Source organism: Microtus oregoni, unplaced genomic scaffold (assembly GCF_018167655.1).
Source record: "Microtus oregoni isolate MIOR12 unplaced genomic scaffold, Mior012 000031F_ref0000149, whole genome shotgun sequence".
NCBI classification, from domain to species: Eukaryota; Metazoa; Chordata; class Mammalia; order Rodentia; family Cricetidae; genus Microtus; species Microtus oregoni.
Genome location: NW_024543090.1, coordinates 20,767,252 through 20,791,490, shown reverse-complemented (window position 1 = coordinate 20,791,490; position 24,239 = coordinate 20,767,252). Strand labels below are relative to the sequence as shown.

General features: G+C 39.1%; 1 protein-coding gene across 1 annotated transcript in view; it reads left to right on the top strand.

Annotated features, from left to right (window-relative positions):
* Ino80 (INO80 complex ATPase subunit) overlaps positions 1-24,239 on the top strand; it is a 108,032-nt gene that overhangs the window by 18,096 nt on the left and 65,697 nt on the right. Inside the window, exons 5-16 of the mRNA XM_041678863.1 lie at positions 46-207; positions 3,485-3,605; positions 4,707-4,921; positions 8,737-8,790; positions 10,228-10,431; positions 11,479-11,674; positions 12,623-12,690; positions 14,860-15,069; positions 15,761-15,841; positions 16,780-16,875; positions 23,072-23,131; positions 24,097-24,239. Coding sequence (XP_041534797.1) covers positions 46-207; positions 3,485-3,605; positions 4,707-4,921; positions 8,737-8,790; positions 10,228-10,431; positions 11,479-11,674; positions 12,623-12,690; positions 14,860-15,069; positions 15,761-15,841; positions 16,780-16,875; positions 23,072-23,131; positions 24,097-24,239 — 1,610 coding nt within the window. The remainder of the gene's footprint in view (positions 1-45; positions 208-3,484; positions 3,606-4,706; positions 4,922-8,736; positions 8,791-10,227; positions 10,432-11,478; positions 11,675-12,622; positions 12,691-14,859; positions 15,070-15,760; positions 15,842-16,779; positions 16,876-23,071; positions 23,132-24,096) is intronic.

The window sequence follows — 24,239 nt, the reverse complement described above, 5'->3', positions numbered from 1 at the left end:
ATTGCTTCCAGCAAAAGTTATATTCAATTTTCACCCCTTTTCTAGAGCATTCTTTTAAGTGATGAGTCCAGTGAGGCAGATTCTCAGAGTGAAGACAATGATGATGAAGAAGAAGAACTCAATCTCAGCAGAGAAGAACTTCACAACATGCTTCGATTACACAAATATAAGAAACTTCACCAAAATAAATATAGTAAAGATAAGGAGGTGAGAGTTTCAAGAGAACACTCACACCATATTAATTTATATGAAATAATAATTGTTATTAGCTTTATTGTGATAGGATTCACATAACAAAAATTTAGCTATTGAGTGTCTTTGGAATTTACTTAAGAGTGTTGTTTCCATCCTCAGTGTCTCAGGTTTATGCCACTTTTCTCACTTTAGAAGGAACCCTTTACCTCTTAGCTTCTATTCTTCCTTGGTGCCAGGCAGCCACCAGTCTACCTTCTTTTTTGATACCTATTTGAACTTTATGTTTGTTTACATACATATATTTTATGTATATTTATATTTATTGAGACTTGCTTAGAAGGGTGACCTTGAACTTCCATCTCCACCTTCCAAGTGGTGGCATGTGGCACTACATACAACTGTGGTGTTTTATTTTTCGTTCATGTTAGAGATTGAATCCAGGGCCTCATACACGCATGTTCTTTGTAAATGTGTCCATTCTAGATGTTTCATACAAATGGAATTAAATCAGATAACATGCTACTTTTTATCCAGCGTCTCACTTGGTGTAATGCTTACAAGGTTTGTTTATATTTGTACCATGTATTACTACCCCATTCATTTTTATTGCCAAATAGTTTTACTTATTTATAGAACATGGTGTTTTTGTTTTTCACTTGATGAGCTAATTTTTCCCATTTTGGGTTCTTTTGTATACTGCTGTGAATGTTTTGTGTGGGTATATTTTTTAATTTCTCTTGGTTATATTCTTAGAATAGGTGTTGCTTGGTCATGTGATAACTATGCTTAACTTTGTAAGATTATTAGTGTGTCTTTACCAATATAATTACTTGTTGATGTTTTCTGTCTGGATAAAACTATATTACTGTGATGATAGTTTCCACTCTACCCCAACCCCAGAAACAGTGTTTCTCTGTGTAGCCCTGGCTGTCTAGGAACTTGCTCTATAGACCATGCTGGCCTTATACTTAGAGATTGGCCTGCCTCTGCTTCCCAAGTGCTGGGATTAAAGGTTTACACCACCACCACCTGGCTGATGATTTGGGGGTGGGGGGCTTCTTGAGACAGGGTTTCTCTGTGTAGTTTTTAGAGCCTATCCTAGATCTTGCTCTGTAGACCAGAGCAAACTCACAGAGATCCACCTGCCTCTGCCTCCCAAGTGCTGGGCTTAAAGGTGTGCGCCACCACCACCTGGCTGATGATGGTTTTAGTGACAATTATTACCAAAACATTGTGATTTTTGCCAAAAATATAGCCTATTGTACATAGTGAACACTAGTGTATTTGGAGACCTAATGATTTTCCAACAATATTAAGGTAATACACATATACCTACAAACCACAAACCTATGTGCATGATAAGCAGTGGAACATCTTAACTTTTTTGTTATTTTTGTTTTGAGATTGGGTTTCTCTGTGTAGCCCTGGCTATCCTGGAATCTCACTGTAGACCAGGCTGACGTTGTATTCACAGAGATCCTCCTGGCTCTGCCTCCTGAGTATGCCACTACTGCCCAGCAATATCTAACATTTTTTTTTTTAGTTTTTTTTTTTTAGATGGGGTTTTCTCTGTAGTTTTGGAGCCTGCCCTGGAACTAGCTCTTGTAGACCAGGCTGGCCTCGAACTTATAAAGATCCGCCTGCCTCTGCCTCCCGAGTGCTGGGATTATAGGCGTGTGCCACCACCGCCCGGCAATATCTAACAATTTTGATTCTGACACCTGATGCCATAACATGGTGTACTCCATATTTTCATTCATTTTTCTTTTTCCTTTTTTGAGACAGGTTTCACTCAATAGTCCAAATGGGCCTTGAATTCTTGGGAGTCTGCCTCAGCCATAGGTGTTGAGATTACAGTCATGATCTGCTTTGATTTTTTTTTAATTGAAATAAAAAATATATATATAGGATTGTAAGTGTACAGTTTGATGCATGCGCACTTAATTTTGACAGTTGACAGAGGGCTTTATTTTAGTCCTCCATGTTCTATCATTTATAATCTCAGAAAGTGATTCAACAGATCTTAATTTATATGGGAATGAAGATTTGAGAGATAGTTGAAATGAGATGTTTGGAAGCATTTACTACTACATGAATGAAAAAAATGAGATGAGATCATTCATGTTAATTGTAAAATAATAGGTACTGTCTTTAATAATAAACTCTTGGTGAAAGAGAGGGGAGCTTAAAAGGTGAAAGGGCCGAGATGACAAGTTGGGGACTATTTGTCGAGCCTAACATGGTCACATATGCCTTTAATTTCCAGTACATGCAACCAGCACAGAGGCGGAGGGTCATCTGCAGGTGTGAGCCAGTAAGTCTACAAGATGTGTTTTAGGCAGCCAGGACTACATTGTGAGACCTTGTTACCATAAACAAAAATAGTTCAAAACCAAGCAAACATTTGCAGCAAATCTTAGGGTAAAATCCTGAATAGTTAATATCAGGAACCTAGTAAGTCTGGGGACCTGTTGGTAGTGGAAATACGGCTGATCTCTTAGTGATAAATTTCTGTTGTTTTGTTTTTACATTTCCTTATTTAGTTTTGTGTGTGGGCATGTGTATGCCAGAGCACTTGTGTGATTGATGTCAGAAGACAGCATCACAGTGTCTTCCACCCTTAGTTTTCCAGGGATTGGGCAAATGCCTTCATCGCTATCATCTTTCCAGCCCTTGATGAATTTATTTTTCTTTTTTTTCCTTGATGAATTTCTAAAGAGAAACAACTCTTTTTGCTTTGCTTTCATTTTTTGTTGTTATTACTGTATTTTTGCTTTGTTTTCTGTTTTATTTAAGACAGAGTCTTGTGTAGTTCAGGCTGGCCTGGAGTTCCTGATCTCCTTGCCTCTACTTTCCTTTTCTTTTTAAGCCAGTTTTGGAATTACTAGCTTAAAGAGAAATGCCTTTTGTAAATAATTTTGTATCACATGTGTCTGTGCATAGTGGCACACATTTGCAGGTACAGTGTTGGAATCAGGAGTTCAAAGCTAGGCTGGGCTACCTGAGCTCCTGTTGAAGAAAGTAGAAAATAAAATAAAATGTGATAGAAACTCACTTTCCTGAAGGCTTTCCTTCCCAAATTCTTTCCAACAGTCTGTCTTATGCATAGCACTTGAACCTGTTTGGCTTCTAAGTTAAAATCTCTTTGATGTACTAATTTCTTATTGGTCTCTGTGGGAAACTATTTAGGAGCTATGATTTCCTCTGGCTTAGCTTTCTTTAATTAAGATGACTTCAAGGCTGTGCAGTGGAATGCAGGCAGGTCCATCACAGTGTTTGCCTGCTTCAGTTGCAGCAGTACCAGTACTACAGTGCAGGCCTGCTCTCTACATATGACCCTTTCTATGAGCAACAGCGTCATTTACTTGGGCCCAAGAAAAAGAAATTCAAGGAAGACAAGAAGCTTAAAGGTAAGCATTTGTCCCATATTTATTCTTTATTTAATTTCAAAATTGTGTATGGTGCATTTAAATTTTAAATGTAGTAGATTACTTTATCTGAAAAACTGTAGTCTTTTTTTTCTGATTAGTGGCATTAGTAACCTTATTTCACATTTGTTCTATTGTCTTTTCTAGAAGTAGAAAGACTTGAGAGCTGTAGATTTTAAATACATGCCAGTAATCCTAGCACTTGGTGGGTAGAATTGGGAGAGTTGGGAGACCAAAATCGTTTTTGGCTGCATAGAGTCTGGGTCTAGCTGGGGGTACCTGGGACTTTGTGTTGCAACCTCCTCCTTCCCTTCCAACCCAAGAAAGAAAGACTACATCTATAGGTTGTTAGTCAAAGGTTTAGGCAAAATGTTTTCTTTTTTTTCTATAAACTCTGCCATTGTTGGGAGTATTCTGGGATGAGAAAAAGTTGGTTAAGCATAGGGAAGTGAGAGGAGTAAGAGAAACGTGGCTTCACCTCCTGATGGGCCTCTGTAGCATTTGCATGTTTGTCGGGAAATGTCTTCTCCTACTGGCAGGAAGGACATAGGAAGAGAGTTTGAAAGTATCTGTAAGGCAGATTTGTTTCTCTGAAGATAGGAATTCTGCTCAAAGAACATATTTCTAGTCTTCCCCTCTTTTTACCACCCTCCTTTTCTTATCCTCTACTCTCCCAATATAAATTATTTGAGCCATTTATGATTTTTTTCTCAAAAAAAATTATTGTTCTATTGATGCATTTTTTTTTCCTGCTATTTTCTTCAGTTGTCTTGCATTTCAACCAAATGCTGTGACTGTCACTTGTGGCCAGTGATGCCTTATAAACCCTCCACAGTGCGGAGTGCAGTAGTCATTTGGCTTCTGAGTTTTAGTCTATTTTTCATGTGAACAGAGGCAATGTCCAGTGTTCTTTTTGATTAGTGAGATCTTCCTCTTGGAGTATTTATTGACTTGACAAAAGGAAGAAACATGCCAGCCTCTGGGAGAATGAAGAGAACTCCTGAGGTGTTTAGAGTGACTACAGTGGTTCTGTGCTGTGGGAGGAGAGAAGTGCAGCCTTGTAAGAAGTTCTTTACTTTACAGCCAAGTTGAAAAAAGTAAAGAAAAAAAGACGAAGAGATGAAGAGCTTTCCTCTGAAGAATCCCCACGTCACCACCATCACCAGACCAAAGTCTTTGCTAAGTTTTCTCATGATGCACCTCCCCCTGGCACCAAGAAGAAACACTTATCCATTGAGCAGCTTAACGCTCGCCGCAGGAAAGTATGGCTCAGCATTGTGAAGAAGGAACTACCAAAGGTAAGTGAGTGAAAGTGAAAGGGAGGGATGGGAGCGAGGTAGCAGGGGCAGGGGGGTAGTTTTTTTTTGGTGTAGGACCAACTTTTGGACATTAGTGATGTTTGTGATACTTCTTATAACCCCCAAAAGTAAACAAAGTAAATAAAACTGACAAATATGGGGGCTGGAGAGATGATTCAGTAGTTAAAGGAACTGGCTACTCTTCCAGAGGACCTGTGTTCCCAGCAGTCACATGGCAGCTCACTACTGTCTGTAGGTCCAGTTCCAAGGAATCGAACATCCTTTATAGACATACTTGCTAGCAAAATACAATGTACATGAAATAAAAACAAATAAATTGTCAAAAAGTTTAAAAAAACCCCACTGACCAATATGTGGGTGAATATTAGTGATGAGAGGAAGAGGGTCAAATGTAACAGGAACAAGTCAAGCAGATGTCTTTACTGTGTTATAAATAACACACACACATATCTAGGGGTGGAGGCTAAGCGTGTGTCTCCATGATTTTACTCAAGGAATATGTAGTAAAAGAAAACATGCATTATGTAAAGCTAAAGACAGAAAGAAGTGTACAGAGCTGGTGAGTGGCTCAGTGAATAAGGCTCTCACCACCAAGTCTGTCAACCTCAGCTTGATATCTGGAATAGTAGAAGAGGCCGATTCCTGCACATTGTCCTCTGACCTCCACATGTGCACCTTGGTATGTGTGTTATACGAGCTGCGGGCCTCTTCCCACAGCTCGGCTCCCGGCTGCTTAGCTAGCTTATGCCCCAAAATAACAACAGACAAATTGTATTCTTTTAAATACTGCTTTGGCCCATTATATCTAGCCTCTTCTCGGCTAACTCTTGCACCTGGACAAGCCCATTTCTAATAATGTGTGTAGCACCCCAAGGTGCGCTTACTGGGAAGATTCTAGCCTACGTCCATCCTGGGTCGGAGCTTCATCACAGTCTGTCCGGGAGAGGGGAGCATGGCGTCTTAGCTCACTTCCTCTTCCTCCCAGCATTCTGTTCTGTTTACTCCACCCACCTATGTTCTAACCCATCAGGGCCAAGCAGTTTCTTTATTAATTAACCAATGACCTTCCTCCATCATATGTGTGTACATGCACAGAAACAAATGTTAGATATAGTTTTAAAAACATCTAACCAAAGAGTGGAGTTGACAATGTCATGTGGATAGTGAGCAAATTAACAATTTTAAAATTCCATGTGTATACTACCCTTCAGTAGTCGAAGAAACCATATTACAGATGAGAGCTGCTTTCTCACTGTCAGGGAGTGACGTTATAAATAAGGAAAAGAGAAAACTGTGAAAGCTGACTAGGATTAGAGATTTTTGTATGAATTCATAGACTCACATAGCTAACTGCAGAACTAGAAGTGATTGTGATTGCATAAAAAAGCTGACAGGAAGAGCCTTCCCTAAGCATTCAAATAAATATCACTAATGTTTTTGTTTTGGTTCTGGGAATTAAAACTTAGGGTCTTATATTAGCTAAGTATAACTGCTCTGTCACTGAACTATATGCCAAAGCTTCTTTTTGTTGGGGTTTTGTTGTTGTTGTTTGGTTGGTTTTTTGTTTTGTTTTTGTGATAGCATTTCTCTGTGTGGTCCTGGAACTTGGTTTGTAGACCAGGCTGGCCTTGAACTCAGAAATCTGCCTGCCTCTGCCTCCTAAGTGCTGGGGTCAAAGACGTGCGCTACCACCTGGCTTCTTGTTTTCTTGACCTCCCTTCCTAGTTGGTTTAGTTTTTTCTAGAAAAAGATTCTGTCTGTGTAAGCACGATGCAGTCATAACACAGGATCTCTGCCAGGCAGGGTGACAATTCTGCTTTGTAGTCCATTGTAACATTTCATCAGTTTTCTCCTGATTCAAGTCAGGATCCAATTTGGGGACTACATGTTGTATTTAGTTGTTAAATCTTTCATCGGAGTTTTTGAACCTTTGTCTTTTGTGACATTGTTGTTTTTGAAGAGGATAGGCCTGTGCCGGTGTTTGTGCATGGGTAGATTTGGGTTATGCATTTGCCTGACTGTCACAGTAGCAATGTAACATTTCAGGTTACACACACATTTCTGTCCACTGCCGGTAATAATAGTTTTGAATTTGTCTTAACTACTTACTGTTACTACTCATTTGCTTATTTTGGTTTTTCAAAACAGTTTCTTTGTGTAACCCTGTCTGTCTTGGAACTTGATTTGTAGACCAGGCTGGCTGGCCTGGAACTCAGAGATCTGCCTGCCTCTGTCTTTCAAGTACTGGCATTAAAGAGGTGGGCCACCACTACCCAGCTAAGTTAACTGGTTTTTCATGTAGCAGTTCCTAAGTTTCTTGAGATATTTGCGTGTGCTGTTCTTGATAGGAAAGTTAAGGGAAAATATGCTTTAGTGTTTGAGGAAGTTTCAGATGATGCCCTTCTGATGATAAATTAATTTTCAGTAGGAGTAATTGAGATTGTTGGCTTTGAAGAAAAAAATGCAACGTGAGTTAGTAAGAGGAATTTACTGATAAAAGACTGAAAAAGTTTATGAAGTGGAACTACTTTAATACTGGCTTTCTGCCTCTGCGGTGGTGCACGCCTTTAATCCTAGCACTTCGCGGGCAGAGGCAGGTTGATCTCTGAGTTGGAGGTCAGTCTAGTCTATAAAATGAGTTCTAGGAGAGCCAGGACTACATAGAGAAATCCTGTCTCAACCCCCCCCCAAAAAAAAAAAACCAAATTTGGCTTTCTTTCAGGCATTCAAACCCCTTATTCATCTTGGGGGAAGATGCAGTAGGCAGAGAGCTACCTCTTCTTTTCCTTAATTAAATGGGCATGATTGAAAGTCAAGTTGACTTTACTTTTTTTGAGACATGGTTTTACTATACAGTCCTTGCTTGCCTGGAATTTGCTGTTACCAGGGTGACCTTGAAGTCACAGGATTGATTCATTTCCTAAATGATGAGATTAAAGGCAGGTACCCTGATATCTTGTGAAACATTGTTGTTCAGTGGGAGAGGAAGACTTGGAACTGGAGTTGTGAGCTGCTTATTAGCTTTGCCTTGTAATTTTTTTTTTTATTGAATATGAGGCTTGGGTGATGGCAAAAATCTGAGTAATAGTGGAAGAAGTTTTCTATTGTTGGAGGTAGAGATAGGATGTTCTTTATAATGATTCTTCTATCTCAATGTCCTACTACCTCAGCTTTACAAATTGGCTCTGGAAAGCAACGTGTGTGAATCAGGGTAGAGTTGAGGTTTGCATTTATTACAGTCCCCTAGTCCATTCCTTATAAATCCTTATAAAGTATACAAATTTTATCAAGGGCAAGAGAAATGGCTCAGTGGGTAAATGCTTGCTGCAGTAGTATAAGAACCTGAGATATAGTCCCGTGTCAAAAGCAAGCATCATGGCATATGCCTATAATCCTAACATATGGGTGACTGAGACAGGTAGCTTGTTGACAGTCTAGCTGAATCTGTGAGTTCCAGGTTCACTGAGAGACCCTGTCTCAAAAAATACATAGCAGGGTGATAGAGGAAAGCACCCACCATCTACTGCTGGTTTCTATGTACATGTGCAGACATGTGCTCATTCATACACATGCATATGCCATGTATATACAAACTAATGGCAAGGCAGCTGCAACAGTAGCTTCTTCCTGCAGTTTTAATAGTTTCATGTTAGCCAGTGTCTGTGGATGACTTTTGGAAGTAATTTGTCTTGTATGTACTTCATATCTTATTTTTCATTCCTTCAGGAATTAAATAAAGGCTACATACAGTCTTATTAGAAATGAATCTTAAGTATTACTTTCAAATGTTCTAGGCCAACAAGCAGAAGTCTTCAGCTCGAAACCTGTTTCTCACCAATAGCCGAAAGGTAACATTTTCTGTTTTCTATTTTGCCTAGCATGTGTTCTCCTTTGGGCCTATTCTTATTCTTACTGTGTGTTATCTATTGATCAGGAATCAGGTAGCAAATAAGAGAATTTCTAGGTAGTCTCATTCTGTTTAATAAGTAAAATTGCTCTTGGTCATATTTCTGATTCTCTGAACTTTTTGTGTTAAATCACTTTCTAGTTCTTGTGCAGATCATAGAATCTTTAAGATCTTTCTATTTAAGCAATGATGGGGGCTGACAGATGGCTCGGTGGGTAAAAGTACTTGCTGCCAACCTTGGCAGCCTGAACTCATTCCCTGGACCATTCATTGGTGGAAGGAAAGAGCTGACTGCCCACAGTTGTCTTGGGAAGGCCACACATGTGCACCAATACACACCCATCGCATACACAATAATGTAGCGAAAAAACTGAGAGAAAAATAACAGTTTAATGGAAGAATCAGAAAAAGTAACGTTTTTAGTCTTGATTTCTCCGTACTAGGCTCTCAGCCCTCATCTATAAATAGAGATATGGCAACCCTGACTGCTTTCAAAGGGTGTTCATGAATAAAGGATGCATTAGTGCCTCAACGTAAGATATACCATGTGAAAAAAAAGCAGTGATGGCTATTATTATATATTACTGTGATAATAACACTTTGTAACTTCTCAGTAAAATTCAGGTCCTTGCCATTGTTGTATTTCTTTTCCTGGGGATTATGTGAAGAAATATGTTTGAGCACCAAGGACAAGTTGACCATTTAGCTTGATTGGAGTTATTTATAGGTACATGGACAATTTACAGACAGGACACAACGAAGAGCCACACCCTATGCTTACCCCACCCCTGAATGCTGCCTCGGTAGCCAGCTCAGTAGCTGCTTCTTCCCCAATTCATGTGCTGTCTTGTAATTTCTCCCCACCTTTCACATGGGAACATTAATTAGCAGATCCACTCTTATGAGGGTCTCCAACCAATAAATACATCAAGGGCCATTTCATGCCCAAATTATAGTGTTCCACATTAGTAAGTATATTTTGTTTCATTTAAAGTGGTAGATGTGATGGTTTCTTAATTAGGAGATTTAACCTCAGGGGTCTGGACCTTAGTTATGCTTGAATAATCTTTTCTTTTCTCTTAATTTTTCACTCCCTTCTCTTTTTTCCTTCTTTTGCATTTATAATTTTTATGTTTATGTGTTGTTCATTAGCAATATTTACCTTTTTAAAAGTAAAAACATTTTAAAAGAATTAGACACAGGCTTATATAAAATATTTGATAAATTCTGCTGACTACAAATAATAATGATTAGTTCAGGGGCATTATCTCTTTAGCGGGACTGTAGATATTAAAAAATATGGGGAGCATTAGCTTAAAATCCAGGACGAACTTTTGCTGGAATTAGGTCCCTATTATAATAACGATACTGTTTGCAGCTCGCCCACCAGTGCATGAAGGAGGTGCGTCGAGCTGCCTTGCAAGCACAGAAGAACTGTAAAGAGACTTTGCCCCGTGCTCGCCGCCTAACCAAGGAGATGCTTCTTTACTGGAAGAAGTATGAGAAGGTAGAGAAAGAGCACCGCAAGCGAGCAGAGAAGGAAGCTTTGGAGCAACGGAAGTTGGATGAGGAAATGCGGGAGGTGAGGCAAAAGCAAATTCTAAAAATCTTCTTACTACCAAAGCACTAAGAATTGTGTGTGTTGCTTTGTACCTTTGAGACAGTGCCCTACCATTCTTGGAACTGGTAATGTAAACCACACCGTCCTCAAACTCTCACAAATAGACTTGCCTCTGACTTCTGAATGTCTGGCCCTTTCTCTGTTTTTCATTTGTTTGGTTTAATTTCTTCATCATTATCATCATCATCAGTCATCACTTTGGTTTTTCAAGACAGGGTTTCTTTGTGTAGCCTTGGTTGTCCTGGAACTCACACTACAGACCTGGTTCGTCTTGAACTCAGAGATCCCCTGCCTCTGCCTCCCAAGTGCTGGGATCAAAGGAATGCACTACCATCTCCTAGCTTATTTTGATTTCTTAAAAAAAAAAAATTTTATTTTGTGTTAGTAGGTGTTTTGCCTTCATGGATCTGCACACCACACATATGCATGCTGAGGCCAGAAAAGGGCTTTAGATCCCCTGGAACTGGAATTATAGAATGCATTCATAGAAACAGTGAAAAGTGACCAATCTAATTTTCTGAGACCCATCCATTTTTCCAGCTACCATTTTAAACTTTAGCCACTACTATTTCTAAATGTGATATCTCTCAACTAGTTTAGACTTTGTATATATAGTAATAAATAGGAAATGATGAATTGTACTGTCATTGATAAAGCAGTTGGAGTGAATAGAAGAAAAGTTAGGGTCCAGAAAACATGAGAATCAGAGGATTGGATGATGTTTTTTCAGGTGTGGCTCCTAGTCTTTCTCAGAGTGGAGCTTTGGAGCCTTTTCTGAATCCTTGCACATACTTTTCATTTTTCACTCCCTCCCTTTTTCTCTCTCCTCTTCCTTCTTCATATTTATATTTTTTGTGTGCTTATGTATTTTTCATCAGCGATATTTTCCTATTTTAAAAAGTAAAAACCTTTTAAAATAATTATACTCATACTTTTATAAACACTTGATAAATTCTATTGACTACATATAATTAAATGTTTTACTATTCCCCCCGACACACACTTTAGGCCAAGAGGCAGCAGCGAAAACTCAACTTCCTAATCACTCAGACAGAGTTGTATGCTCATTTCATGAGTCGAAAACGTGATATCGGTCATGATGGAATCCAGGAAGAAATTCTAAGGAAACTGGAAGATAGTTCTACCCAGAGACAAATTGACATTGGTGGTGGAGTAATGGTTAACATCACCCAGGAAGATTATGGTGAGTCCTGAGTCACGAGGTAGGGAAGCAGATAGCCTGCATTTTTCATATCAAGGTTGCATGTTGCAATTCTTAAAAGTTTTGTTCTGATTCATAGATAATACTGATCAGAAAGGGGAAATTTATTTAGGAGGACGTATGTGTGTTTTTGCAAAGGAATCCTATAAAATAACTTACGAGTTTTCAATAGAGGCTTGGAGAGGTAGAATGTTGTCTAGCCTTCATGAATCCCTGGGTTCAGTACCTGGCACCACATAAACCAGGCATGGCAGTGCAATCATGTGATCTCAACACTTTGGAGGGTTAGGCAGAAAGATCAGAAGTTTGAGATCATCTTCAGTTCCATAGTAAAAGGATTTTCACAGTATAGTGGTAGATCATGTTGACTAGAAATGTGGGAGAAGGGAAGTATCTCAAAGTACCTTGAGTGTTAGCACGTGTACAGATAGATTCAACTGCTTAAGCTGTTTCATTTGAATCTGCATGATTTTTGCTTGTCCTAGAAAACACTAGGCTTGAGAGATGTTCGATCTTAACTTGCAGGTGGGTTTTATGTACGGGCTTTCCCTGTTGGAGACCAGGAACATCCACAACTACTTTATACTTCTAGATTCTTTTGATTGTTTGTTTTCTTCTAGCTTTTTCGAGACAGGGACTCACTATATAGCTTTGGCTATCCTTGAACTCACTATGTAGACCAGGCTGGCCTAGAAACTACAGAGATCTGCCTGCCTCTGCCTCCTGAGTGCTGGGATTGAAGGTGTTCCCCACTAAGCCTGACTCGTTTCAAGGTTCTTATCTCTGGAAAAGACTTTAGACTTTCCCCCTCTTAGTCCTCTGTTAGCCTTGGGATAATATAATGAAGAACTGGGGATCCACTTATGTGTGGCATAAATTGTGTCTTTGAGGGAGATAAAGTGTGGTAATCTACATGTTTTCTCTTTTCAGACAGTAACCATTTCAAAGCCCAGGCCCTGAAGAATGCTGAAAATGCTTATCATATTCACCAAGCTCGAGTAAGTCTTTTAGTGAGAAGGCAGACTGGGCATGGTAACCTTGTGATCCCAGCACTCAGGAGGTAGAGTCAGGTTGATCTTTATGAGTTTGAGGCTAGCTTGTTGTATAACATCAGTTCCACACCAAGCAAGAATACAGAGTGAAACCCTGTTTCAGAAAAAAAGGAAAGAATGAAAAGGCCCAGGCAGTGCCCCACAGTTTTACTTTTTCATGTTCTTCCTTCCTTATTTTATTCTTTAGTTCATTGTTTTCAGTTAAACAAATTGGTTAGCACTCATGCCTGGGCCTGGTGTGTGTGTGTGTTTCTGTGTGACTCTGATCACATGTAGGGTAAAGTCTTTCTTTCCTTCAAAAACAGATGGTTACCATTTGGGTACTGATAATTGAACTAGGTCCTCTGAAGAACAGCCAGTGCCGTTAACCACTGAGCTGTCCCTCAGTCCCATCTCTGCTTCAGAATAGTACTAATACTTGGGGTGGCAGAAACAAAACAAATACTTAGTTGTATAGAATTTTTATTATTAAAGTTGAAAGGGTTACAGTTAAGCTACAAACTCTGTTTTGTTGTTTTGTCTCCTCTTAAGTAATCTTGGGTTGTTTAATGAAAAAAACTATCACGAGTCTTATGCCTTGAGAAAACCAAGTCACTGGTTTCTTTCACTCAAGTACTAATTTGTTCTTTTATTATTCCTGAGCTAGTCTTTTTTAAAAAAGATTTGTTCTTATTTTATGTGTATGACTGTTTTGCTTGCATGTATATGTATGTGTGTTGTGTGTGTGTGTGCGCGCACTGCGTGCATGCCCGGTGTCCACAGAGGCCAGAAGAGAGTAGCAGGTCTACTGGAACTGGAGTAAGGATGGTTGTAAGCCTCCATGTGGGTTCTGGGAACTGAACCCAGGTCCTCTGCAAAACAGCCAGTCCTCTCTGAGTCATCTCTCCAGCCCTTTAGGACCTAGTGATCTTTTTTTTTTTAATATTTATTTATTTGTTTATTTATTTATTCATTATGTATACAATAATCTGTCTGCATGTATGTCTGCAGGCCAGAAGAGGGCACCAGATCTCATTACAGATGGTTGTGAGCCACCATGTGGTTGCCGGGAATTGAACTCAGGACCTTTGGAAGAGCAGTCAATGCTCTTAACCACTGAGCCATCTCTCCAGCCCCTTAGGGCCTAGTGATCTTTAATAGAATTAGTAAGAAACTATATTTGTGTTGAAATAAGTAAAGAAAATGCAGTTTAGTATGCTTCAGCGAGCCTTTTGGTTACTTTGCTGGGGTTAAGAATAGACACAAGTGCTGGGTGTGGTAGTGCACATCTTGAATTCCATAACTCCGAGGCAGAGGTGTAAGGATCTCTGAGTTTGAAGCCAGCCTGGTCTATGTGGTAAGTTCCAGGACAGCCAGTGCTATGTGGAGAGACTCTGTCTCTAAAAGACCAAACAAAAAAAGAATAAATACATACCACCTCACACAATTACCCCAATTAAACTTTGTATTGAAGCATGTTTTGCTTTTTATTTTTTATTTGATATGTTCGTTGTATAAAGTGATAAATTTCATGATATTTTTATTCAAGTATATCTTGAACTTTATCATCATCAGCATACTCTCCTATGCGCTCAATCCCCACATCAAAACTTTAAAAAAGTTGGGTGATCTTGGTGCATAGTTCAAGTCCTAGCTCCAGGAGGGAGAGGCAGGTGGGTCTCTGTGAGTTCAAGGCCAGCCTAGCTTGGGCTACAGAGGAAGTTCCAGGACAGCCAGGGCTACACAGAGAAACCTTGTCTCGAAAAACAAAACAAACTTTTAACAAAATCTTTGAATTAGCAAGTAACTTAATATAGATTAGTATACTAATAAAAACATTTTAATATAAATGTTTCATTAACTTAGTAAGATATTAGAAAGATATTCTATTTTTAGTATAAAATATGTTAATGAATTTTTTTAAAAAAATTATTTTTATTTTATGTGCATTGGTGTTTTGCTGTGGGTGTCTGGTCCCATGGATCTGGGGTTGCAGACAGTTGTGAGCTGCCTGTGGGTGCTGGGAATTGATCTGGGGTTTTCTGGAAGAGTCATCAGTGCTCTTAACCCCTCAGCCATTTCTCCAGCTTGTGTTTAAATTTTATTCTTACATTTTCTTGACTTTTTATTTTTCAGACAAGGTCATTTGATGAAGATGCAAAAGAAAGTCGGGCAGCTGCCCTCAGGGCAGCAGACAAGTCTGGCTCTGGGTTTGGGGAGAGTTACAGCCTTGCAAATCCATCCATCCGGGCTGGTGAAGATATTCCACAACCCACTATTTTCAATGGCAAATTGAAAGGTTACCAGCTGAAAGGCATGAACTGGTTAGCCAATCTCTATGAACAGGTAAATTTTAGAAACATGACAAACCTATTCTTTTTACTTTACTATTTAGTTTTCTTTTGATTAATGTAATTATGAAGTGAATTCACCTTCAGGGTTTTTTGTTTTGTTTGTTTAGATTTACCTGTTTATATTTTGTGTGTATAAATATTTACCTTTATTGTATGTAAGTACAGCACAGGCATGCAGTGCCTATGGAGGTCAAAAGAGGGAATCCAATCCCCTAGAATTGGGTGTGAGCCACGTGGGTGATCGAAACTGAAGTTGAGTCCTCTCCAAGAGCAACAAGTGCTCTTAAGCACTGAGCCATCTCTCCAGTCCCAAAACTTCAACTTTATGCAGTAGTCTGAAGGGTTTCTCTGTTTTTCTGGCTTGGAGATTGTGTTTGTATCCTGTATATAGCATGCCTTAGGTAGTCTTGGTAAGCCTCATTATTTGCTTGATGTGGGCTAGATTAGGTAAAGACCTGGCCTTAGTATTTTTCTCATATATCATGAGTCACACATATAAATGTAATGTTGGCAAAAGAAACCATTGCAGTACTGATTCAGAGTCTTGGTACTGAATATCTCCAGTCAATCTTGGTTGATCTGATCCACCATCTTTGTTAGATCTTTTGGCACTGAATAGAATGAATCCTATGCACTGCGATCAGGTGATGATGACAGTCTATCTCTCTCTCCGTGTCTCCCAGGGTATTAATGGAATTCTTGCTGATGAAATGGGTCTCGGTAAAACTGTACAGAGCATTGCCCTCTTGGCCCATCTCGCTGAGGTGAGTAGATGGAATTGTCAGTAATCTTCCTCTCCTGAATTTGGGTTCATTTTCTGTCAACAGTGAGCCACTTAAAAGCAGTGTTATGCTTTGTAGCATATCAAAATAACAGAACTTGTTGCTATACCTGAAGGCTTTTGTAACAGACAGAATGGAATAACATTAGTTCCCAATGGGGCCAGGATGGTGTTTGAGCAAGTATAACTAGAATTCTTGTCTCTCACTTCCTTTTAAGAGCCACCAGTGTAGTGGCAAAGACTTTATTGTTAGATTGCAAGAACTGGTACTGGATTCCCATCTCAACACTGCTCTTTCTAGCAATGTCATAGGCACCCACTTAACCTCTTTTGAAGTGATTTCACTTTAAATCTCTGAGACCTCGTTTTCTACCTTTATTGAATCACAGGTTATATATACCGTATAGGAATCTTATAAAAATTAAATGGGAAATGTGTAATAACATACATTGAAAAAGATTAATACTCTTCTAATTAACTAACAGTAATATTATGCTAACATAGTAGAAAATAATAAAAGCTAGTCCGTATGTCATACATGTTTTATGAAAAAAATACAGCCTAGAAATCACAAGAGAGTTATTGCTTAGTACTTTATCTCTTTGTGCTCTTATTATACTAATGCTTCTTCTTTTCCATTTTCTTATTTATTTATTTATTTATTTATTTGTGTATTTATTTTGGTTTCTTAAGACTGGGTTTTCCAGTGTAACCCTGTCTGTATTGGAAATAACTCTGTAGGTCAGGCTGGCCTCAACTAACACTGCTTCTTATTGAATACGTTTGTGTGGACACTTGGGAGATAGGCACGATTTCTCTTGTTACTATGTTTCCTGTTTTTAAATTTCTCATGTCACTGATTGTTTGGGTTTGAATATCTTCGGTTTTCCTACAGCTGGCTGACCCAGTTTTCTTTTGCAGAGAGAAAACATTTGGGGACCTTTCTTAATAATTTCACCTGCTTCTACACTTAATAATTGGCACCAGGAGTTTACAAGATTTGTTCCTAAATTTAAGGTAAAGAAGCTCTTGTTCTTTTAGATAAGGTTTCTGACTCTTCTTTTGCTGCCTTACTAATTGTTTTTGGTTCTGTTGTTGTAATAAACACTGTGACTAAAGCAGCAAAGGGAGAAAAGGGTATATTTTAGCTCGCAGCTTGTTTTCCTTCATTCAAGAAATTCTGAGCAGGAACTCAAGTAGGCAGGAACCTGAAGGCAGGAGCTGAAACAGGCATTGAGAAAGTGCTGCTTGCTCCACATGACTGTCTTGCTCCCCATGACTTATTCAGCTTCCTTTCACGCAGTGCCACCTGCCCAGGTGTGGCACCACTCCTGTGGGATGGGACCGCCTACATCAATCAAGACAATGCCTTACAGACTTGCTTACAATCCAACTTTTTCATTTTTTGAAACAGAGTCTCTATATGTAGCCTTGGCTGTAATGGATCTCTCTGTGTAGACCAGGTTGACTTTGAACTCACAGAGATCCACTGCTCCCTGCCTCTGTAATGCTGGGATTAAAGGTGTGTGCTGCCATACCTAGTCTCCTGGCCAATCTTATGGAGCCATTTTTCTCACATGTGGTTCCCTCTTTGCCTCCTGATTGTTAGCATTAAAGGTGTATGCCAGTGCTCCTGGCTCTTTTATTTTTTCTTTTTAAACTGTCATAGCTCTGTGGGTATGTGCAAAGAAATGTGTTGGATCTTCTAGAGCTAGAATTACAGGTGCTTATGAACTGCCTTATTATGTGCTGAGAATCAAACTTAGGAGCCATCTTTTTAGCGCTTTTGTGTTTGTTTTGATACAGTCTTATGTGTCACACACTGTCCTCGAACTTGTTATATATCCATTATTTTATAAGTGTATGCCACCGTACCAGGTTTATGAAGTGTTGGAATCAGTAACATGCTAGACAGTCCTTCCGAATTGAAATACCGCCCCAGTCCTTTGTATCTGTATTTGTTGGTTTTATATGTTTTATTAATGGTTTTCTTTTGTCTTTTAGAGATAGAGTCATACTCTACCCTCAGTACTTCAGGCTGTCTTTTTAAGTCCCGCTATGTAGTCCAGGCTGGCTTTGAATTTGTGGTAGGCAGTTAGCATGCCCCAGTTCCTAGCTGCTGGGATTATAGGCGTACCTTCACACCTGGCTTATTCTTTTGGTTTTGCTAAGATATGGTCTGGTGTAACTGGACTGACTTTGATCTTGCTGTGTCGCTGTGGATGACTTTGAACTCCTGATCTTCTTGCCTTAACCTCCCAGGTCCTACGAGTGTGAGTCTTTATCCCCAGCTTCCTTATGTTCATTTCTTAGAAATGTGATTTAGGAAAGTAACAAGCTTATAAACCTTTATACTAAATAGGCGAGAAATTCAGTCTAATATAAGTTATTTGTGCCACTTTTTTATATTAATTGATGGTCTCTTAAGATGATAGAAAATATCTATCTTGTTTCAAAGTAGATTTTGACAAATTTTATATTGTATTGTAGTCTATAATAATTCATATTTCTTAATAACTCTAAAGTTAGTCTTGATACAGCTTATAATATCTAAAGTAGATAATATGAATATTGATTTAACTAACTCAGAGAGGAAAAATTGAGATTGACTGAGCCAGGGATATTGTTCAGTTGGTATAATGCTTGGTTCCTCTAATGAAGCCACAGATTGGATCCACAGCGTTGCATGAAACTGGTGCTGGTGTCCCTGGGCGGTGGTGGCGCACGCCCTTAATCCCAGCACTCAGGAGGCAGAGGCAGGTGGATCTCTGTGAGTTCGAGGTCAGTCTGGTCTACAAGAGCTAGTTCCAGGACAGGCTCCAAAGCTACAGAGAAACCCTGTCTCGAAAAACCAAACTGGTGGTAGTGGTAGCCAAACCAGTGATCTCAGTATATGGGAGGTAGGAGCAGAAGGATTAAAGCAGATCATCCTCAGATATAGAGCCAGGTTTAAGCCAGCATGAAACTGTTTAAGAAAATCAAGAGGTTGTTACAACAGGTTAGTGTGACATAGACGCAGTGTAAATAGGTTTTGTCCTGGACATGGTGGCTCAGACCTCTAATTTCATGTGAATAATACATGTGAGGCATAGTAGGAAGATCAAGAATTCAAGGCTGGCCTTGGCTGCATAGAGAACGTATGACTAACCTGGGCCACATGAGACCCTTTATCAAAACCCCTCTCCCCAAAGTAAAAAACAAAACTGTGTGGTGTGTGTAATATGGTAGGAATATAGAAAAAATGAGCAGGATTAGTTGTATTATTTGTAGTTTGAATGGGCGGGTAATGAAATAGCTGTGTTCTGTGTCTAAAGGGATGCATGAACATGAAGTTGCATAGTAATAAGGACTTTTATGGATTATGAATAAACAAATAATATCTCTGATTTGAGTTCTTCATTATTTTGATGGGCTCTGTACATTACTTCAGGGAGAAGGACGGAGATAAGTGACAAATATTTTCTGTCTTTAGGCTTTGTAAGATAGATGAACATAACTGGGATTTCTTACCACGAGCAGTTTATGGCTATGGTCCTTGCTACTGAATTGATGTAGAAAGTGGTTTTTTTTTTTGTTGTTTTGTTTTTTATTTTCAAGACAGGGTTTTTTTTTTTTGTGTGTGTGTGTAACCTTGGCTGTCCTGGAATTAGCTTTGTAGGTAGACCGAGATGACCACGAACTCACAGAGTTATCTCCCTCCCAAGTACTGGGATCAAAGGTGTGCAATTCCACCATCTGGCATGTAGAAAGTGTTTTAAAAGGCTATCAGGCCTGGAGAAGATGATTCAGTGGCTAAAAGCACTGGGTGCTCTACCAGAGAACCCAGAATTGTTTACATGGAAGTTCACAATTGTCTTAAATCCATTCTCATGAGATCTAACACCCTCTTGAGGACTCTGCAGGCACTGCCTACATGTGGTCCATGGATACATATGCAATAAATACCCACATACAAAATCCAAAATAGAAGATATCAGAAAAATAACTCTTAATTTTCATACTTATTTTTAGCCCCCTATGAACATGAGATTGACTTGATTGAAATTTTTTCATGAATTGTTGGGCATATGAAAAATGGAAATGAGTTTTTGACTTGTCTTCTTTTAAATTTATGGCTAGATACATATTGAATACAATGTCAAAAAGTCTTTAATTTCTACCCAGACACTGGGGTTTTGTGCAGCTCCTCCTCTGGCCAAGAGATGGCAATGTGGGATTACTTTAAATCTTCATATCTTTCCTTTGCTTTAATATCTAGAACTAAGCTTTCATGTGCATATTCAGTTTCCATCTTGTTTGTTTATTGAAATTTGGGGGGAAGATTGCTACAGGGTTCTCTGTAGCCCTGAAACTTGCTCTATAGACCAGGCTGACCTTGAACTCAGACCACTGCTTCCAAGGCTTGCATCACCACTGTCCAGCTTGAATTTAATTTTAGCACTAGTGTAGGGGTGGTAAAATGGAATCTGTGGGCCATGTATTAAGTGTCCTCTGTTGGGTTTTCGATTCCTTTTTTTTGTATTATAAAATACATACCAAAGACAATTATCACATGTACTCACTCATAGGTGGGTTTTAAACCAAAAGCAAAGAAACTTTGCTACAAACCAGCCTACAAATCACAATGCCAGAGAACTTAGACAACAATGAAGACACTAAGAGAGACTTGCATAGATCTAATCTACATGACAAGTAGAAGACAAGATCTTCTGAGTAAATTGGGAGCATGAGGACCAAAGGGGAAGAGAGAGGCAGAGAGGGGAACAGAGAAAAATGTAGAGCTCAATAAAAATCGATAAAAGAAAAATACATACCATAAAAATTTACCATTTTACCAAGAGAGTGGTATGTATTTATCCTCTCAGTACTCAGGAGGTTGAGGCAGAAGGATTGCCATAAATTCAAAGCCACCCTGATCATGGTTTCACATTCTTGGCCAGCCAGGACTACATAGCAAGACTCAGTCTGAAAAAGTCAATCATACAAAAAGTGCCTTGTTCAGGGTAGGTAGGATGGCTCAAGCAGTGGAGGCACTGCTACCAAACATGGAGACCTGAATACAGTCACCAGTACCAGATGGCAGGGGAGAGCACCAAATTCTGCATGTTGTTCTTTGACTTCTGCCTGTGTTCTGTGATACATGAGTATGTACACATGCACATATGCACGTTCACATACACGTTAAATAAGTATAATATTTAAAAGTACAGTCAGTGTTGTGTGGCTATCCCTTTTCTCATCCCTACTATCTTCACCCTACCCTTAAACTATATGTTCATGGTGAGAAGTAGTGTTGGACACCTTTAATCCCAGCACTCAGGAGGCAAAGACAGGTGGATCTCTTGAGTTTGAGGCCAGACTGGTCTACAGAGTGAGTTTTAGGATAGCTAGGGTTACACAGAGAAACCCTGTCTTCAAAAGCCAAAAAAGGGGCTGGAGAGATGGCTCAGTGTTTAAGAGCACTGGCTGCTCTTCCAAAGGTCCTGAGTTCAATTCCCAGCAACCACATGGTGGCTCACAACCATCTGTAATGAGATCTGGCGCCCTCTTCTGGCATGTGGTCATACATGGAGACAGAATATTGTATACATAATAAATAAAATCTTTTAAAAAAAAAAAAAAACAAAAAACAAAAAAGGCAGGGTGAACCACCCCAAAACCGTTATGTACATGAAGTAGTAATTCTCTGTTCCCCTTTATCACCAGCCGCTGGAAAACACAACCTCCATTTATTTATTTATTTATTTATTTATTTATTTAGTCTTCATTGGTGTTTTCCCTGTATGTATGTCTGTGTGGGGGTGTCAGAAGCCCAGGGATTGGGGTTACAGACAGATTAGAGCTATTGGGGTCCTGGGAATTGAATCAGGGTCCTCTGGAAGATCAGTCAGTGCTTTTAACCACTGAGCCATGTCTCCAGCCCCCAAATCTGCTTTCTATAGAAAATATTTGCCAAATACTTCATATAACTCAGCCATACAATATGTGCCGTTACATTTTGGCTTCTTTCAAAGGTTCATCCATTTTTTTTGTAGCTGAAGATTCCTTTGTATATTTCATTTTGGCTCTTGCTCATCTAGTCATGGATTTTAGGGTGGTTTTCACTTTTTAGCTGTTCTCAGCCCCAGTGCTGTAAACATTTATGTACACTTTTGTTTGAACATGTGTCTTGTTTTCATTATTTAAGGCATATGCCTGAAACAAATTACTGGGTTATACTATAGTTCTAGTTATTTAGAAACCCATTTTTATGTGACGTGAGCTAAGATTAGATTGAACAGGGTTAGATTATTGATTAAAAAATACTTGATAATATAGGACATGGAATTCAAATATGTATCTTTTGGAAGCCAACCACACTGCTTATGTGTAATTTATGAATTTGTTTATACTCTCAAACAGCATAGTTGTTTTGACAGACCATTTGGGCTCAAAGCTTAGAATTATACAAGAATTGCTGGCCCTAGTGGCAGTCATTGTTTTTATTGCCATTTCCCCTTAGATTGTTGAAAACATGTTTACTTCTCTGTTAGATAGAGGTTCTACTCAAGTTTATGCCTAGATTATGTGAAATCCATAGATCCGTGATGTTGACATCTGCAAACTCAGTATATTTGGTGTAGGTGTCTGCAAATGTTTGGTCAAAGGTGACATACACCTTTAATCCCATTACTTGGGAAGCAGAGACAGGTGGATCTCAGTGAATTCAAGGCCAGCCTGGTCTACAGAGTGAGTTCCAGGACAGCCAGGGCTACACAGAGAAACCCTGTCTTCAAAAAGCGAAAGTATGGAGAAGCTCTTACTAGGATGTGGGTGATGGAAATTGAACCTAAGTTCTCCACAATAGTAACAAGTGCTCTTAACCGTGGAACTGTCTCTAGCTCCTCTCCATTTCTTTTGTAAAATCTCTGCTAAGCTTTTTATTCTCAGAGCTGGAACTTTTGGAGAGTATCAGTTCTACAAAATGAAAGCACCACGTGCTGCTAGGCTTTACCACTCTTTCTGCTCCTTGGCTCTGTAATTTTCCGTTGCTTCATTTTCTCCTAATACTTTAAAAAAAGATATATTGTATATGTTTTTCTATTTGGTTAGCAGGAGAATGAATCAAAAATGCCCCTTTTATTAATTTTTTTAGTCATTTAGAATAACCTTATTGATAATGTTTACAGTTTATTCTCCAAGAAAATTATATATATATTGATCCCTCTTCCAGGTGCTACCATATTGGGGAAATCCTCATGATAGAAAAGTCATCCGGAGATTCTGGAGTCAGGTAACTTCTGTTTTACACAATACACATACTCTGACTCTTTCCCTCCCTTTCTCCCCCCCCCCCACCTTTTTTTCTTTTCTCTCAAATCTCTTTAATTTGAGTAAGTCCTCATGTATATAAGATCTATAATACATTTCTGGATATGTGGCAAATATATTTTCTTTATATACATTGTTTTTCCTATACAGGCCAACGTTTTTTCTTCTAGTCTAGTATGAAAAGAGATGTTTTTTCAATATTTACTTTTTAAAAGTTTTATGTGTACATGTGTGACTATATGTGTACTACATACATGCAGGATCCCAAAGAGGCCAGAAGAGAAGCCATCAGGTCATATGTCCTGGAACTGGAGTTCTAGGTAGTTATAAGTCACTGTGCAAGATGAGCAAGGGTTTTCAGCACTGAGGCATCCCTTCAGTTCCATGCTCCCTTTTCTTTCATGAACTTAATATTTGCTGTTACTTTGATTATAATAAAGAAAATGCTTTAAAACCTCACTGCACATCCTTCAGTCACAGAGATGGAAGAACATCAATTCTTCATCTTGTTTTTTTTAATGCACTGTTAATACTTTATTACCTTTTTAAAGACAATATCTCACTATGTGGCCCTAGCTGGCCCAGAACTTGCTATGTAGACCATGCTGACCTCAGAATCAGAGATGTGTCTGTCTCTGCCTCCAAGTGCCGGGATTAAAGGTTGCAGATGTACACCATGCTTCCTTCATTACTTGATTGAAAATTGTAATGTGGACTGGAGAGATGACTCAGGAGGTGCTGAACAATCTTGATAATGTGTGTTCAGTCCCTTGACCCAACAGTGGAAGGAAAGAGCCAACTCTGGAAAATTGTCCTTTGAGCTCCGCATATATATGTGCTTACTCATATTTATGCACACACATACACTAAAAATATTTGTTTGAAAACTTTTACATATCACTCATATTTCCCCTCTTACATTTGTAGAAGACCTTGTACACTCAGGATGCCCCTTTCCATGTGGTCATCACTAGCTACCAGCTGGTAGTACAGGATGTCAAGTATTTTCAACGGGTCAAGTGGCAATACATGGTACTGGATGAAGCTCAGGCGCTGAAGAGTAGTTCCAG